The sequence below is a fragment of the Crotalus tigris genome, unplaced genomic scaffold, assembly GCF_016545835.1.
Source record: "Crotalus tigris isolate CLP2741 ecotype Arizona unplaced genomic scaffold, ASM1654583v1 scf7180000017731.4096049, whole genome shotgun sequence".
In the NCBI taxonomy this organism is placed as follows: Eukaryota; Metazoa; Chordata; class Lepidosauria; order Squamata; family Viperidae; genus Crotalus; species Crotalus tigris.
The window spans coordinates 904,092-923,536 of record NW_024096599.1 but is presented as its reverse complement, the minus strand read 5'-3'; the positions used below and the strand labels follow the sequence as shown (position 1 = coordinate 923,536).

At 38.3% G+C, this 19,445-nt stretch overlaps 1 protein-coding gene across 5 annotated transcripts; it reads right to left on the bottom strand.

Moving 5' to 3' along the window:
• Nucleotides 1-1,198: 1,198 nt before the first annotated feature.
• LRRC30 (leucine rich repeat containing 30) lies at nucleotides 1,199-19,026 on the bottom strand. 5 transcript variants are annotated; one of them, XR_005556221.1, is made up of 3 exons: nucleotides 18,898-19,026; nucleotides 17,102-17,307; nucleotides 1,199-1,389 (listed from the first exon to the last, which is right to left on the bottom strand). XR_005556221.1 is itself a non-coding variant. In XM_039339170.1 (3 exons), the coding sequence occupies exon 3, from the start codon at nucleotides 16,100-16,102 to the stop codon at nucleotides 15,206-15,208; it is 897 nt and encodes a 298-aa protein (XP_039195104.1). In that variant the 5' UTR covers nucleotides 16,103-16,188; nucleotides 17,102-17,307; nucleotides 18,898-19,026; the 3' UTR covers nucleotides 15,096-15,205. The 5 variants fall into 5 exon arrangements, 3 of the variants coding, with proteins under 3 accessions (XP_039195104.1, XP_039195105.1, XP_039195106.1); XR_005556222.1 differs by having other exon boundaries at nucleotides 17,160-17,307; XM_039339170.1 differs by lacking the exon at nucleotides 1,199-1,389 and adding an exon at nucleotides 15,096-16,188.
• Between the last annotated feature and the right edge of the window lie 419 nt (nucleotides 19,027-19,445).

The window sequence follows — 19,445 nt, the reverse complement described above, 5'->3', positions numbered from 1 at the left end:
GCAAAAGGTGATCACATGATCCTGGGACTCTGCAACCATCATAAATATGAGTCAGTTGCCAAGCATTTTAATTTTGATCAAGTTTTATTAAATACATCTTTTCTTGTTCAGTTTCAAAGCTTCTTAAGATGAAACCCTAGAAGATGAAGATATTGAGGAACATATTTGCGGTCCTGAAGCCTCTGATTGTGGCAACAAAGAAGAAACAAAGAAGAAACCACTATATTTCCTATTATTAACAACAGTTAATAATAATCAATTAACAATTAATTAATTGTTAATTGATTATTGTTAATAATTAATTAACAATCAATTGATTGTTAATGATTGTTAATAATCATTAACAATCAACTGATTGTGAACAAAACCCCTGCTTCCCAGTCAATAATAAAAGCATTCTGATAAACCTGGGATAGAATTACTGAAAGAAATAGTAGGTAAATTTTCTTCCACTTTGTTCAGGATGGTTTCTTTGCTGGGAAAGAATGAAACAGAAAGAAAAAAATGAATGTATGGATGTGTGGTATTGTGATGAGGAGGGGGAAAGAATAAAGCTGCAAGATTTAACAATAAATACCCAATGCTTATATTTATGTGTAAATAGATATAATAATGTCCATAGTAGATAATAGAAATTCAGACTTGCTACAATGATTATGAGTATTTTCATGAATGAATATGTGTTTTGTTCACCCATAAATTCCATATATTTTATATCCCCCAAAGCATTCTGCTGGGGTTAATGTGGCTTTTCAACATTCAAAAACAGATTAGTGTGTTTGAGTTAATATTTTGCACTTTATATTAAAAGTATATACATCTGGATAGTCACCAAGTGTTCGACTGCATGAGAAGGCAACTTTACCATTTATCTTACTGATAGATACACAATTTAAATATTAAATGTATAAAATGCTCTATATATGGATTCAGAGTAGATGAGTTTATAACACTGACTAATGTAAGCACTGTTGTAGAAAAGAAAGATTGTATTATACAGAGTTTTCCCATTTAGAAACATATAAGACTCAATCATGCCACACAGCATGATTGATTGTCAACTCCTGGCCTGTTGGCCCACCCGCTGATCATAACTTCCTTTCTTGAGGTGTGATTGACAGATTTGAATGCAAAAGCTGCTTAGCTGGCCCAGTTTGCCAAGATACATTTATGAACAACAACAAAAAAAACAACCCTGTGAATGGCTGCCAAATTTTATTTCTTTGCGGTTCTAGTATATTTGAAAGCTCTTGGATATATATTCTGTCAGTTTAATTGAGGCAGATCTTGAGAAATATTTGTTCTGAACTTTTATCAAACTCTGATGATGCAGCATCTTTTTCTTTAACTTTTGCTTTCCCAGAATTGTCGATATGAACGATTCAGGATCTAGGCAAGAAATCAGACTACATTGTTAAAATGGCACATGGTAAACAAACCTCAACTCTATTGCTAGAAGGATTTTTCATTGTGGAGTAATCACAAAGAAAGTATTTCCTAAGAAATGTATTTCCAACACTTGCTGCAAAAGGGAACTGTCAATGAGTTTATTTAGATCAGGCTTTCCAGAGTCAACTGGAGACAATTGATTACATCCAGTTTAATGCTTCTTGACTCGAGAGAAGATAAATTTATCTAGAACAAAATCAATATTTGTAAAGAAACAAAAGTCTTAAAATTGTTTAAAATTGCCTATATGTAGGTTTTATTGATCCATTAATAAGACTAAAATATTCTGTTAAGTCTACTGAGTAATAGTCAGGAGAGAACACATTTTAAACAGTATCACAGTTCTTTCCACAGGCTGCAATATAACCATACAAACATGCTTAGGCTGGTGTAAATAAATAGAATGTTTAAATTAATAGTCTCCAAGGTTTCTATATATTTATACAATTTGCCATTGAATAAATTCTTAGTACATTAAAATGTACTGTATATTAATATCTTTATTTCCCAGATCCGGTGTGTATTGCAAAATAGACAAGGTTGATATGCACTGAGAAGTATGCAAAGGGAGACAGCATATGTTAAACAAAATTCAATTAATTAATTTGTAATTGTGAAGAGATTATTTTGCAATGCTTGCTTAGAGCTTGATCAGGGAGCATCTAACACTATTTATAGAGCTGTGTATCAGTTGACTCTGAAATAGAATTTGTTTACTTGCAAACAATTTAAGGGCATTCGAAAACATACCTAGTTTCTAGGGGCTGTGTACCAAACAAATGTGTGACTGAAGTAGCTATAATTAACATGAGCAGCATCCTCATTTAGCCTTGGGTGACATCCTAAAGTAGCTCCAAAGGGAGCTTAGAAAGCTGCCTATACTAAGAAAGGCTCTTGGTCAATTTAGCTTAGTGCCATCAACATGAACTAGCACTGCTTGGCAGAGTTTTTAGTAGCATTTTTTTTTTCATTGTATGGGGATGTTATAATTTGAATTTGTGATAGTTTGCATACTACACAAATCTAAAGTCCTCAGCTAAAATATGTTCACATAGGATTGATCTTTGTACTCCCATAGTGACCTTTGTACCCCCAAACTTGGGCAAACTTGATGAGATAACAATAAAACTCTGGGGGAAAATTTACTGCATCTCAAGGCAATCTTGAACCTTTTGCTTTGTCATCAGTGTATTACTTGAGACATGCATACATGTGTTGTATGTGATATCTTCTACCTTCCTTATCCATAGTCTTGCATAAGATTTCTAGAATTTTTCCAAATTTGTGACTTAATTATAATTCTAAATAGTACAGAAGGGAAATAATCATTAAATATATTGGATTTCTTACTTTTACTTTCAGCTTAAGTCTAAATTGATGTTAAAACAAATCATAGTTAGTTTTTACTCTGCCCGTTTCTTTGCATTGATTTGGACAGACATTCCCAGCACATCACTCAAATATTAAGGGAATGTCTTGGACAAAAGGAGTGTCTATTGTCATTTAGGCAGGGATATGAAATCAACAGAGATGGTCTCCTTAAAGCAAATAACAAAATAGCTTGTAGCATTCCATTTTCACAATGAAGTAACCTAGCCATAGAGGTTTCTTCAGTGCTGACGATGGAAGAGCAGTCTTCCACTCATCTGGGAACTGGGAGTCTTCTACTAGAGAAGGAAAACACTAATGTTAAAATGCACAGATAATCAGTGTAATTTAATATTATGTGGGTTTTTTTTAAAAAAAAAATACTATTCCCGGTAGTTCTTATGATCACAATTAGGATTGGAATTTCCATCACTCAGCAATGTGGTCACAAAGCATGATGTCATGGCAGTCCCAATGACCAAGGCTTGTGCATCATTAAGCAGGAAATTGGGGGGAGTCCCAAGTAAAGGGAATAGGAGTGCCGCAGGGCGGTGGGGGAAGCCCTGGAAGGCTCAGCACAGGCCATACATGAGTAGTGGGAGGGGGTGCTGTAGTACTGTACAAATTCAGGGAGGCTGGGGAATATGCTTCAGATCAGGGGGTTTCTTGGCATACCACAACTCTGGGCCACAACTCCCAGTTCCCAGATGAGTGGAAGACTGCTCTTCCATCATCAGCACTGAAGAAAACTCTACGGCTGGGTTACTTCATTGTGAAAATGGAATGATACAAGCTATTTTGTTATTTCCTTTAAGGAGACCATCTCTGTTGATTTCATATCACTGCCTAAATGACAATAGACAATCCTTTTCTCCAAGACATTCCCTTAATATTTGAGTGATGTGCTGGGAATGTCTGTCCAAATCAATGCAAAGCTGAAGCAATGCACAAAGAGCAGCCACTTAAATATGAGCCAGCAGTGTGCTGCAGCTGCCAAAAAGACCAACACAGTGTTGGGCTCCATTAACAGAGGGATAGAATCAAGATCACGTGAAGTATTAATGCCACTTTACAATGCCTTTGTAAGGCCACACTTGGAATACTGCATCCAGTTTTGGTCACCACGATGTAAAAAAGATGTTGAGACACTAGAAAGAGTACAGAGAAGAGCAACAAAGATGATTAGGGGACTGGAGGCCAAAGCATATAAGGCTGCTGGAATTGGGTATGTCTAGTTTAACGAAGAGAAGGACGAGGGGGGACATGATAGCAGTATTCCAATATCTCAGGGGCTGCCACAAAGAAGAGGGAGTCAAGCTATTTTCCAAGGCACCTGAAGGCAGGACAAGAAGCAACGGATGGAAACTAACCAAAGAGAGAAGCAACCTAGAACTAAGGAGAAACATCCTGACAGTTAGAACAATTAACCAGTGGAACAATCTGTCTCCAGAAGCGGTGAATGCTCCAACACTGGAAGTTTTTAAGAAGAGACTGGACAGCCATTTGTCTGAAATAGTATAGGGTTTCCTGCCTGAGTGGGGGGTTTGGACTCGATGACCTCCAAGGTCCCTTTCAACATTATTATTATTATTATTATTATTATTATTATTATTATTATTATTATTATTATTATTATTATTATTATTATTATTACTCCAGCCCATCCAGCAATGCTGCAGTACAAAGAGGCTTCTTGGCATGCTGCAGCTCTGGAATTTCAAAAAGCCCCTGAGACATAGCACAGCACCAAGCTCAGCCCTAGCCTGGTTCAGTGGTTGCAGTGGAAAGGGGCATCTTGGTGTGCCATGTCTCTGGGACTCCAAAAAGCTTCTGAGCTGCAGTGCAGCGTGAAACCTGGGCCAGACGCATGTAACAAAGGGACTTTCTGGCATGCTGTGGCACTAGGATTGTAAGAAGAGACTCCAGCAAAGTCCAGTCTCAGCTGACTAGATAACATTGTGTGAAGCCACAGCCACCCTAGGAAACCTCAGCTACCCAGCCCAGTCTCAACCACAGTACCTGGATTCTGAAGTCCCTGTTACTCTGTGCTCCATCACTGCACCTAACCTTCTTGTCTTCTTGCTCCCACAGCTGATGAGGTGGGCCCAGCCTAGCCTTTCATGCAGCAGCTACTGGGGATGTGAGGCTAACCAGGTCTCATAAGGAAAGTGCAGTACTGCCTTTGAGAAGAAAGCCTTGTGTTGTCATCAGCTACCTTGCAAAGGGGCCAGGTACGCATGCTTAGTCAGCAGACAGAGCAAAAAGACAGCAAAGGTCTACTAGGGAGTCAGGGGCTACAGAATGCAGGAGACCAAAAGGGCATGGAGGGACCCTGTATTTGGAAGAGTAAATAGGCTGCTAAGTGTGTGAATTTCAGTCATATGACCACAGGGTAGTTCAACAGCTGTAAATTAGAGAACCATTCTTCACCAGCACTGTTGTAACTTTGAATGTAAGTCAAGGACTACCTGTAATCCATTTCCCTTTAAAATTTGCAAGATTATTTTAAATACTGTTTACACACATTCCATAAAGCCAACTTACAAACGTCTATTCACATCACTAATAGAGTTTACAGGTAAACATATTCTATTCCAGTCAGCAGGAAATAAAATGCAAAGTCTGTTAACACTTATAAATGTGAATAAAAGAAAAACCAAAATCATTTAGTGACAGCAACAAAAAAGGATTTTTTTTCTTATTTGAGTATCAAAAATGTATACTGGCATTAACAGAGCTTAGGAGAAGCAAAATGGTAACTGTACAATCAATTTTTTTTTTAAAAAAAAAATACCAACAGTAGAATAATTTGTCCAGAAATCTAAAGATAAATCAATCTGAACATTATTTGAGGTTTCAAAAGGTAAAAACATGTGAGCAAAAGTCACAATCCAGGCAACAAAGCTTATACCAATGGTCATCAGTATTCAAGGATAACCAGTTGTTGCACAGGCTGACAAGTATCAGACATTAGTTCCAGCAGAGAGCCATATCTACCTTACCCTTACTCACATGATGCTCATGGAACCTGACTTGACTGCAAAGTGATATACATGTATTAAGTTAACAGAATTAACTCAGCAAGTGTTCATTAAGCTTGATCTAATTGCAAGGTTATTCAGCATGCTGAGCTACCCTTAAGTGGACTATCATTCCCAATGTGGCTTCTCTTTGTTGTTGTTAATTGCGAAGTCGTGTCTGACCCATCGCGACCCCATGGGCAACGTTCCTCCGGGCCTTTCTGTCCTCTACCATCTTCTGGAGTCCATTTAAGTTCACACCTACTGCTTCAGTGACTCCATCCAGCCATCTCATTCTCTGTCGTCCCATTCTTCTATTGCCCTCAATCTTTCCCAGCATTAGGCCCTTCTCCAGTGAGTCCTTCCTTCTCATTAGGTGGCCAAAGTATTTGAGTTTCAACTTCAGGATCTGGCCTTCTAAAGAGCAGTCGGGGTTGATCTCTTCTAGGACTGACCGGTTTGAACGCCTTGCAGTCCAAGGGACTCGCAGGAGTCTTCTCCAGCACCATAGTTCAAAGGCCTCAATTCTTTGGCGCTCAGCCTTTCTTATGGTCCAACTTTCACAGCCATACATTGCAACTGGGGAAACCATGGCCTGGACTATACGCACTTTTGTTGGCAGGGTGATGTCTCTGCTTTTTAGTATGCTGTCTAGATTTGCCATAGCTTTCCTCCCCAGGAGCAAGCGTCTTTTAATTTCTTGGCTGCAGTCCCCATCTGAGGTGATCTTGGAGCACAGAAAAATAAAATCTGTCACTACCTCCATTTCTTCCCCATCTATTTGCCAGGAATTGAGAGGGCCGGATGCCATGATTTTGGTTTTCTTAATGTTGAGTTTCAAGCCAACTTTTGCACTCTCCTTCTTCACCCGCATCAAGAGGCTCTTTAGTTCCTCTTCACTTTCTGCCATTAGAGTGGTATCATCTGCATATCTTAGGTTGTTGATATTTCTCCCGGCAATCTTAATTCCAACTTTTGATTCATCTAGCCCTGCCTTTCTCATGATGTGCTCTGCATATAAGTTAAATAGGCAGGGCGACAGTATACAGCCTTGCCGGACTCCTTTTCCAATTTTGAACCAATCAGTGGTTCCGTGTTCGGTTCTCACTGTTGCTTCTTGACCCGCATATAGGTTTCTCAAGAGACAAATGAGATGGTCTGGTACTCCCATCTCTTTGAGAACTTGCCACAATTTGTTGTGATCCACACAATCAAAGGCTTTAGCATAGTCAATGAAGCAGAAGTAGATGTTTTTCTGGAACTCCCTAACTTTCTCCATGATCCAGCATATGTTGGCAATTTGATCTCTAGTTCCTCTGCCTCTTCGAAATCCTGCCTGTACTTCTGGTAGTTCTCGATCCACATACTGCTGGAGTCTAGCTTGTAGGATTTTAAGCATAACTTTACTAGCATGTGAAATGAGTGCAATGGTGCGATAGTTTGAACATTCTTTGGCATTGCCTTTCTTTGGAATTGGAATGTAAACTGACCTTTTCCAATCCTGGGGCCACTGTTGAGTTTTCCAAATTTGCTGGCAAATTGAGTGTAGCACTTTTACTGCATCATCTTTTAAGATTTTGAATAGCTCAGCTGGAATACTGTCACCTCCACTAGCTTTGTTGTTGCTCAGAATTTCTAAGGCCCATTTCACTTCACATTCTAGGATGTCTGGTTCGAGGTCAGTGACCATCTCATTGTGGTTATCTGGGACGTTAAGCTCATTCTTATATAGTTCTTCTGTGTAGTTTTGCCATCTCTTCTTAATCTCTTCTGCCTCTGTTAGGTCCCTGCCATTTTGGTCCTTTATCATGCCCATCTTTGCATGAAAGGTTCCTTTCATATCTCCAATTTTCTTGAAGAGATCTCTGGTCCTCCCTATTCTGTTGTTTTCTTCTATTTCTTTGCACTGTTCATTTAAGAAGGCATTCTTATCTCTTCTAGCTATTCTTTGGAATTCTGCATTCAATTGGGTGTATCTTTCTCTTTCTCCTTTGCCTTTCGCTTCCCTTCTTTCCTCAGCTATTTGCAAAGCTTCCTCAGACAGCCATCTTGCTTTCTTGCATTTCTTTTTCTTTGGGATGGTTTTAGTTGCTACCTCTTGTACAATGTTGCGAACTTCCATCCATAGTTCTTCAGGCACTCTGTCTATTAGATCTAATTCCTTAAATCTATTTGTCACTTCTACTGTATATTCATCAGGAATATGATTTAGTTCATACCTGGGTGGCCTAGCACTTTTCCCTACTTTTTTCAATTTAAGCCTAAATTTTGCAACAAGAAGCTCATGATCTGAGCCACAGTCAGCTCCTGGTCTTGTTTTTACTGACTGTATAGAGCTTCTCCATCTTTGGCTGCAGAGCACATAGTCAATCTGATTTCTATGTTGACCGTCTGGTGATGTCCTTGTGTAGAGCCGTCTCTTGGGTTGTTGGAAAAGAGTGTTTGTTATGACCATCGTATTCTCTTGACAAAATTCTATTAGCCTGTGCCCTGCTTCATTTTGTACTCCAAGGCCAAACTTGCCTGTTATTCCGGTTATCTTTTGGCTTCCTACCTTAGCATTCCAATCCCCCATGATGATAAGGACATCATTTTTTGGTGTTAATTCTATAAGGTGCTGTAGGGCTTCATTCAATTTCATCCTCTTCAGCACCAGTAGTTGGGGCATAGATTTGGACTATTGTGATATTGAATGGTTTGCCTTGAATTCGAATTGAGATCATTCTGTCATTTTGGGGATTGTATCCCAGTATTGCTTTTCCTATTCTTTTATTGACTATGAAGGCTACTCCATTTCTTCTGAGGGATTCTTGCCCACAGTAGTATACCTGATGGTCATCTGAGTTAAATTCACCCATTCCTGTCCATTTTAGTTCGCTGATTCCTAAGATGTCGATGTTCAGTCTTGTCATCTCTTTTTTGACTACGTCTAGCTTGCCTTGATTCATGGATCTTACATTCCAGGTTCCTATGGAGAAAAAATCTTTACAGCATCGGACTTTCCTTTCACGACCAGATATATCCACAGCTGAGCGTCCTTTCGGCTTTGGCCCAGTCGCTTCATTCTTTCTGGCGCTACTAGTACTAGCCCTCTGCTCTTCCCCAGTAGCATATTGGACACCTTCCGACCTGAGGGGCTCATCTTCCAGCGTCATATCTTTTTGCCTTTTAGTACTGTCCATGGGGTTTTCATGGCAAAAATACTGGAGTGGTTTGCCATTTCCTTCTCCAGTGGATCACATTTTGTCAGAACTCTCTGCTATGACCTGTCCGTCTTGGGTGTCCCTGCACGGCATAGCTTATAGCTTCATTGAGTTACACAATGCCTCTTTTCTCTTGCAAAGAGGCAATTCAGTGTCTTCATATTATGTGATATTTACTCAACACCTTTCACAACAGTGCAGAAGGAAAAGACTACAGTGGTCTGATTCTGGCTCAGTTTCTATCTTTGGGCCTAACCTACTGGCTCTGTACGTGCCTAATTATTGTTCCTCCCTTAGGGAATCGTATTCAGATCAGAATTATATTTAGGAGGAAGCACGACAATTCCTAATTTCAATATTATTTTATAACCAAATGGAATTTTAAAAATATGGGAAATACATAATTGTGATGGGCTATACATATTTGCTTCATTCTTTTATGAGATATTTTTTCTTCTTTTCAGTTATGTCCAATTTTTGAAGACCCCCCTGGACAAGTTCTGAAATTTCTTGGCAAGGTTTTTCAGAAGTAGTTTGCCATTACCTTCTTCCTAGGGCTAAGAGAAAATGACTAGGCCAAGATCACTTAAAAACTTTCAAATCCGTTCTTTGATAAGAAATGGAATTTCAATATCCTAAACATTGAAGGAAGCAAGACATTTGAAATCCATTCTTTGTTTATAGGCTAAAGGATCTCTGTGTTGATTAAGCTGCAATTTAGCATAAAGTTGTGCTCCTTAAATTGCAATGAAATCAAGGGAGCTAAAGCTTAATTGAGCAGAACCAGAGTTCATACACACACGGACCCAAAATTACTTATCTTGCATTTTGCAGGTGCTTGGGTAAATATACCTGTCATTTTTGAAAATAAAGAACAATTATGTGAAATAGCCATAAAAACAACAAGAAATAATTGTCATGTTTAATTGCAAGATTACTAAATAATTGCTGTGATTAGCATGAATTCTTTAAGAGATGTAAAACTGCAGAATTCATTTTCATTATATTGATATAATGGTTTTTGGGTACCGATCAAAACCTAGCACTTTTTTTGAATGAAAATACAAATGATATCTATCTAGTTTAGTGGTACTTCCTAAGAATGCTGTCAAGTAATTGACTCTAAATAATGTCTTTCTGCTGATGATGCCATTCAAATATTTGCATATGTTGTAATGTTGACCATAGTTATTGCTACAACCAAATCTACAACCTGCTGCCCTGTATAAGATGCCTCCTAGAGAGCATTTCCTTCTGGACAGAACCATCATAAAATACAAATCAACCCTATAGGTAAAGATTGGGTGGTATTTAAAAATATGTTGCAAAAGAATTACTTGCCTATTTGCAGATCCAATCAGATTTTGTAATTATGTATGTGTATCTGGAAGTAAGTTCTATTGAATTTATGGAAGGAGGTTTGATTAAGGCCATGTTTGGTGTTCGAGGATTTGTATTTCCAGTAGAAATTAGCCAGAAAATGATGTAATGTTTATTCTAGTTAAATGGATTTTAAACTTTTTAGGCTTGTTTTGCTTCAGCTAACCATTCAAACAAATCACCCCCCTCAAATCTGTTTTATGAATCAAGGTAACCACTTCTCTTCCAAAAGCAAATAACGTTTCCATGTTGCTTTGTTGTGTTTCTCCTCTTTCCTTAGTGTTTGCAAAAATCTCTTAAACTTTTTTGAAAGTACTAAAAAAGTACTAAAAAACAAGGATGAGATGAAGCAGGTACCTCACAGACACAAAATATGCCCCTTTTTTTAAGGTGACCAACCGTCCTCCTTTTTTGAGTTCTGTCCTCCCTCAAAAAGTGTCCTCCTAAATGTCCTCCTTTTCCATATACCGTCCTCCTTTTGTGAGGACAGTCCTCCTTTTGTGAGTTCTGTCCTCCCTCAAAAATGTCCTCCTAAATGTCCTCTTTTTCTATATTTGAAGACTTATGTGCAGGGCTTTTTTCCCCTCATAGAACGCCCAGAAGGTGTTCCAGGACCTTTTTTTGATGGTTTTTTTCAACTTTTGCCTAAGCTGTGCTACTCCCCCTATTGGCTTTCGAAAGCCAATAGGAATTGCTGCTGAGCACACCAAAACACCCAGGCGGCAAACTTTGCACGTGCAAGTTGCAGGAACTTTGCACCTCTCACTGCTACCCAACTACACCATCTCTTACTTAGTTCCGCAGATAGCTGGAGGAGACTGGAGCGGTAAGTTTCTCTTGATCTTCCCTGTTCGGTTCTACACGGGGATGCACTGGGTAGGCGGTGGTGCTGGGGGGTGGCTGCAGGGCCAGACCCAGCGCGGCTGGTGCTTTGTGAGCCGTGGGGCTGGCTCTACGGGGATGCGCAGGTGGGCAGTGGTGCTGGGGGGCGGTTGGGGGGACAGCTGCAGGGCCGGAGCTGGAGCAGCTGCTGCTTTGCCTTTGTGAGCCGTGTGGCCGGCTCTACAGGGATGCGCGGGGTGGGCGGTGGTGCTGGGGGGCGGCTCAGGGCCGGAGCTGGCTCGGCTGATGCTTTGCGAGCTGCGGGACCGGCTCTCCACGGCAGGGCAGCGGTGCTGGAGAGGCGGCTGTGGGCGGGTGCGTGGCGGGCAGTTGACCTTCCATGGGCCGCGCCAGCTGGTGTTCTACGCAGTGCTGACCTGCGCTGCCACCACCTCACCCTGCGCATCTACGTGGCCATCCTGGAGCGCCTGGCTCACAACACCTGCCTCTGCTGCCCACCCCCGCGCAGTCCAGCCGTGTAGATTTTTGGACAAGTGAGAAATTGAGATTGAATGTTGATACTCTAGCTGCAGCACTTGCCGTAAAATTCAATATGAAGGATATTTCTTATTCAGATATTTCCAATATATTGTTAGAAGATGATACATTGACAAAAAATATTCATTCAATGGAAAAGTACTCATTTAAATAATTAATAGGCATGTAAGCATAATTACAATATAAAATGTTATTTACAAATGTTTTTTATTATGCATTGATCATATTATAGTGTATTCTGTATTATTGTTGCAATAAATACAATGTTTCTTTTATTTACGATATTTTTTTCTTCAATTTATTCGTGTCCTCCTTTTTGTTGTAAAAAAGTTGGTCACCTTACTTTTTTCCCTGAAGGAAATTAATTCTACCCCCTTCCTGGGAAATACTATCATGTTGGGGTAAATCAACGTATCTTATTGGGGTAAATCAATTGGCTCATCCAGACCTAATAATTTTATTAGGACCAGAGAAGTGCCACCATTTTTCAGTATCCTCACTGCTTTCAATTGTTCTATTTTATATTCTCTTTTTTCCCTGGATCCCCAACATGTCTTGATTTTTATTAATTTTCATTTTCCATCTGGATATATTTCCCTTACACCATCTGCTGGTTTTTAATCTTGTAAAACAGAACCTAAACATTCTCAGAGTGCCATTTTTTCCCCTTAAACAGGTATACAAACTGAAATGCAACTAACCACAGAATTAATTGTAATGATCTAATTCTTATTTATTGATGCATGGATATTTCCTCCCACAGAAGTAGTATATATCACAAGAATTTAAAGTACTAAATGCTGACTCATACACACAACAATTCACAGCTGATTACAAGACTCAACATCTCAGTATTTAAGATGTTTCAGTAAAACCACTTAATCATTACTCTTGAAATTAGTTGTGATTCTGACATACAATACAATATTGAATATACTCTTGCCATCATTTTTATTTTTTTCAATACTCATACTTCTAAGGATGCTCCCTCCTCATAGGATTAGCTTTGGAGTCCCCCTGAATAAATAATTTAAAAGAGGTATATTTTTTTCCAGAGCATAGGTTGATAGACATAGCATTCCATTCTCCAGTTTTCTTCCACCAGAAGCTTATGAGTTCAGTTAGTCTGACTGAGCATGAGCTTCATGAACCTGGGTCTTCCTAGTCTTAGGAAAATATGCCCCAAACTTTCAAGAATTAATCTTTTCCCATTAGCCGCCACAAATGGATATCCAAGTTTGTATTCATGTGGATATTCAGATTTTCCACCCCAATATTAAATGTACTACTTTGTAAGGGGATGTACAAAGGAACAGTGAGATAGTCTTTGTTTACTCTGCAACAAATAGAACTGAAATGTCTTAATTTTATCATGTTGATTCTTAAGTGGATCACAAAATACCCAGCTTATTTTGTTTCTTTAAACAAATAATCACTTTAATAACAATATAACTTATTCAGGAATGAATGTGCTTTGATGTCTCATCTGTTGATTAGCTAGGTGACTTATTTGTCAAATATGAATATCATACCAGTTGTATGCCTTCTCTTTTTACTAATAGCATCCACAGAATTCAAACTGATACATGCATATTTAGAATTAATTTTCTTACACAAATAATTCCAATTAAGATACAAATCGAGTTTATACCCTCTATAAACTGGGCAGCTGCTTACTTTTGAAATAGGCTGTTAGTCCCAAATTATCTGTCAGCCTCCTTTGCTTTGCATTGATACATCTTATGCAGGGAAATTGCTAAAATTACTAACTATAGTTTTTCGAAAGTGTATTTCACAGAGTTTTGTTTCTGAAGTAAAGTTTTATTTTAAAAAGCTGTTAGGATTTCAACTTTAATGTCAGCCCTTGGGAGGTTATTCTGTAATGGTAACAGGTGAGAAAAGCACAACAGTGAGAAAAACTACTGCTCTGTAAATTGGAATAAAAATGGAAATCTTTGAAGAGTGCATTGCATTCTTTCCTAGAGTGGTGTTTCTATGAACAGATACATCGCCTGATTACCAACCCTTTTACTTTATTCATATTCACAACTTTCCCAGGTAGATTGATTTTATTATTAACAGAAATAGATTCACAACTAAATTATTCCCCCCCTAATCTTCCATACTTATTTAGACTTTTGAATATGGAAATGGTCCTAATTTTGAGTTTTAAGAAAGTTAATGGATTAAAGAATCAGGGTGGATAATTTTTTACAGTCTTCTTTATGCTGCCACAAAATACTTCCATGAAACAGATTGTATAATAATATTGTATAATATTATTATAGTATTATAGGTGTCCATGCCTAAAGCACAAAAAGAACTCTGTGGTACATTGACATCTGACTCATCCTGGGGCATATGCACCATGAAGGCAAAGAACAATGATAGGCTTTATACTAGGAAAAATAATTTGCAGCTCATATTAATGAAAAATCTTGGAAGGGCTATGTCACAGGTGTCAAACTTGCCACATCACGTAACGTGTCAAGACGTAGTGCGACTTTTTTTGCATTGCTGCAGCTGGGGTGGGCATAGCCTCCGTATAATGCAACCGGCCCATGGCCCGGCAATTTGACAATCCTGGGCTATGTGGAAACAAATGCAGTTGGCTTTCAGTACTATAAGCTGCATCATAATCATGGAATCATTATTTAGAAGAATGACCCTACTTCCCAAATCTTGTGCAACTAGGTGGATTCCACCTAGTATTTGCAACAGAACAAATTACTGTGGTCTCTTACTGTTTCTCTCATGCTGACAAATTTTTGCTGTACTGAGTTCTAAAATTATTTTTTGCAATGCTTAGTAGTTTTGAATGTAGACATTTCTTTCATTAGTAGCAAACTTAATTCTTTCTATCATGATTTTTGAAAGCTGGTTGTATGAACTAGAAGAATAAACTAGAAGAATAATGGAATAAGCACAAACCATGACAGGTGGTATAAAACAATAACTATTACTCAGAGAATATAAATACCAATTCATCTTCTAGTTTTTGGTGTTTCAGTAACAAAAGCATATATGTGTGAACTATATGTATAACATTTTGAATAAGTTATTGTCACAACTGCATAACAACCCATGTCATGCCCTTTAAAATAACACTAGTGAAGTCTCACAGAAGAAGAAAAAACATTTAAAATGCTATTGCTATTATCTTCATTGATCATTAAAACAGATAAAAATTTAAATTATTGGAGAGAGTTATTCTGACTCCTATTTCAGTATTCAAAGGATACATTTATTTGGGAAAAAAATATTATTCCACAATCAATGTACCTGCTTCCAGAAAAAAAACAACTATAATTTTATTCCAGTATCCATTTTGTACATTGACTAGAAAAAACATGTGGCAGAAGTTGAGGCTTTACTACCAGATCTATTCCAAACCAAGGTATAAATTTATGCAAGCTGATTTTTGTCTTTAAGATATTTGTAGAGTGCATTTATTCCTCCATCTATAACCTGTGGCAATGGTTTTGATAAAGGATTGTGCAAAATATGGAGTCCCTTATCCAGAGGATTCCAAGCAATTTTGGGCAATCGATGCAGCAAATAAAGTTCATAGGGAAGTACTTGTATAGCATTGTAATCAACATTTAGCAATTTGAGAGAAGTGATTGAGCAGATAGACCTTGGCAATGCATGAATGTTGTTATAGTCAGCAATCAGGATCTGCAATTTGCTTAGAAACTGGACGCTGTCTCCAATATTTTCAAGTTTGTTGCAGCCTACATGTAAAAAATCCAAATTTATCAAAGCAAACACACTCATGGGAAGATAAACAAACCAATTGTTGCTCAGGTTCAGCTTCCTTAAGTTGACCAGTTCTGCAATGCTAGAAGGGAGCCAAGAGATATAATTATGTGAGAGGCTCAAAATTTCCAACTTCTTACAGTGTCCAAGCTCCAACGGGACTTCAGTCAAGCAATTCATATTGACAAATAAAACCTTCAGATTCCTAAGCAGTCCAATCTCTTTAGGTAGGGACTTTATGCGGTTCCCACACAAGTTCAGTACCACCAGCTGCTCAAGTTTCCCCAAAGCGGGAGGAAGGGCCACCAGCTGGTTGTGTGAAAGATTCAATTTCTGGACTTGTGGTAGTCCCCATAAAAAGTTAGGTGTCTTTATCATCCCCTTCATGACGAGGTTCAGGTTGACATAGTGGAGCCCACGCTTTAACAGTGTTCTGGGATCTTTTCCAGAAAGTAGAGTTTCTTCCCAAAGAGGTAGCTTCTGGCTTCTCTTTGATGACCTTGTGCTTTCCTCTCTTTGGTCCTTGGAGTTCTTTCCCCCCATAATTCTTTCTCTTTTGCTGCTTCTGCTGACCCAAATTTTGTTTTGTAGCTGCCAACAGGTTAAACAGCTGAGCTTTCAGAAGACTCCTACAGCAAGAGAAAGCCAAAAAAGTATGCATCCCAGAAGAAGAAAACATTGCATCCTAAATTACTTCTGCAACCGAGAAAAGAATATTCCATTTTGCAAAATGGGCTTTGAGATGTTTGTCTTGGTGCTCTAAGCTATCATGACATGCTGGATACTGACAATCCTGTTCCATTCAAAGTGAATGCTGCCAGGCAGCTGTCACTGTCATTTTGTCTAGGGCTTTATTTGATAGATAAGCATCCTCATTGCAAAGAGGTCACTTCAATGCTGTATATAACTTTACCAAGTCAGCTTTCTTGAATATTTGGTGTATGAGGTAGCAGCAGGATAATTAGGAAGAGTAACTATAAAAAAAACCATGGATAGAGGATAATCTCTGTCCACTCCCCCCACCAATGTTTATTCAGCTGAAGAAAGACTTTCTTATTAACTTTGATGTGGAGTTCCAAACTGTAATGACTTTGAATTCTTTCATGGTGTTCTCATTTTAGGGTTCCGTGGGAATACATACATGCCATTCAGAATCTGCTGAAGTCGAATAGCCAATAAATTTAATTAAATAAGTAATATAGTAATGTCCTTGGGAAAGGCTTGATAAGTGGATAAAAATAAAAATGCCAAATCCAGTCTAAACATCGGCTTGACTATGTGACAAACCATAATGCATACACACACACACACACACAGAAACACAAATACATATTTTGCAACAATTTTTTGAATGTAGAGTATACAATAAATTATTCTATTTATACACCTAAAAATAAATCTGACTTAAGATTCATCTCCTCATCTACAAAAGTACAACATATACATATAGTAGCATTGTTGTTGCTATTGCTTTAAAGGCATGCTTCTTTCTAGCTCATCTTAGTTTTAACTTGGAATTGGGTAAAAAAAAAATGAAATTACCAAGAATAGCCCCAGTCTGTCTGAAAGGAAAAGAAGAACTCGGCTTCTTTGTCCTCACCTCCATTACACTGATATGTTGTGGAATGGCAGCCCAGACCGAATGGATGATGGAGAAGAGGCATTGTGCCCAATCGGCTCCTGCTGTTTACAGTCCTTGCAACCAGTCTAATAAGTTAAAGAAAATAGGTGCCTTGGGGAGCTGATACCTGGTGGGTGAGAGATTTAATAATGAGAAGGCAGCTAAAGAGAGGGAAAGGAAAATAATGTTTTTTCTCCAATTTCTCAAATTTTAAAAACTTGCTCTCCTCTGGGTTAAGTTTTTTTAACCCTTAAGTCCTCCTTTCAGCCTGACCTTAAAGAATTTTCTCACAGTAAAACTAAAACTCAGTGGGACTGCTCAGATAGTAATATTGGAAAAATCTCTAGATCAGTGGTTCTCAACCTGTGGGTCGGGACCCCATTTGGGGTCAAACGACCATTTCACGGGGGTCGCCAAACAACGCAGTCCACCATTTTTTCCCCCTTTTCCTTAGCTGTGCTACTCCCTTTTATTCTATTGGCTTTTGAAAGCCAATAGAATAGACTCTCTTGCTGAGCCTGCCAAAAGTCCCATTCTGCAAACGGTGCTGCACCAGTTGAGTAGTCCTCGACTTACGACTGGTTGGGGGGTCGCGGCATTAAAAAGGTTGAGAACCACTGCTCTAGATATTATCTAGAAAGCATAGGTAGGGTGCATGTAAATAAACAGAACTTCCTTGACTTCCAACCATTTATAACTTTCAATCTTGACAATAAATCAAGATGCAAAAATCAAGTCTGTTGATTAATTTCTGTTTTTTGTGCATCTGTCACACTATTGACTCATATTCATTTTGCAATCAATCATCTTCCCCCCGCCCCCCCCCCCCGGAGAGTTCCTAGTATCCCTTAAGCCTTAAGCCTGGCAAATTTCATGATGTCACCAGTCTTTCTACAGAACAAAAAAGCAGGTAGCAGAAAGTGCATTTGGCCATCCCAGGTAATCAGTGTTTAGACATGTGTTCTGTACTGCCAGGTTTTGGCAGTGATTTGCATCGTGGTAAAACTTTTTGACTGCTCTTTTATATGTTGGAATAAGTATGGAAAATTGATTGGAATTATGTGTTACGATGACATGACCCATGGATGGAGTTAGTTAATCTGTTCGTGCTTTAGGCTTAAACTCTTTGGTTTAATCTTGCAGGAGAGGTCGTTAACTAATATGATTCCTTTTTGATATACTAAAACACAATAGCTTCCTCATTGATCCAGTTAAGTGTCACAGGAAAGTCCTGTATTTCTTAAAGTTGAGGCTTTGCTGTTGAATGCAACTTTATCATAACAGTTAGTGCAAGAGTAATTCTAGAAAGAGAGATGAAAAGTTAGCCTGGTTAAAAAGAAAGACAAAGAAAATAAGCAGCAGCAGCAGAAGACATAGTAATATTTAGAGATATTTTCTACACTATTCTATAAAACAAGATGTTGGATTAAAAAGACCTATGGTATAATCCTGCACACCTTTGCCTGCATTTTTAACCAAAATAAGCCATACTTTAAATTTTGGTGAATCATAATTTACTTCCGATTCTAAAAGTCAGATTCGATACTATCAAATATCTACTATTAAGTAACCCTAGCTCAGATTTCTTTAGTTCCCAACTGCTATTATATTTTTACAACAAAACAGAAACCAATGTAAGATAAAGATCTCTTCTACTGGAGTTTAAAGAGACAACAATATAGGAAAATTCTATAATCTGTAGCTTACCAAAGCCTACCTTAGTATATGCAGAAAACCATGTACATTTCAGAAGAGACCTTCGGAAGCAGGTCCCACTGACTGACAGATTCAAAAGCTTTGGCCTTGCCCGCTCAGCTAGAGCACTTGGAACTGGCATGTAACAGGCTTGTGTGCCAACTACATACCTTCTTGCTGAATAAGAACTTGATTTATACTCATTGACCTCTTGACAGCTGCAGAATAAAAGGTGTGCAAAGATTACATGTACTATTAATGTTAGTCTTTCACACAAAATGATAGACACATAACTCTGTATTCCCGGAATCTACTTGTGCTGTTGTGTTTATAAATACCCTTCGCTGTACACGGAAAAACATAGAACTTTTACTTTTGCTGAACTGGGCATAGAGAGTAATATCAAACTGATCTATATGCTCCAAATTATTTGGAAATGTAAATAAAAAGTACTTCTGATCTTCTTTTGTTTAAAAGTGGCAAAGTGGTTTTCTATTTTTATTATTTTTTTATTTTTATCCATCAGTCTAAAACTCCTTTGGCATTGCGTGCTTTCTGGCTCGAAAATGT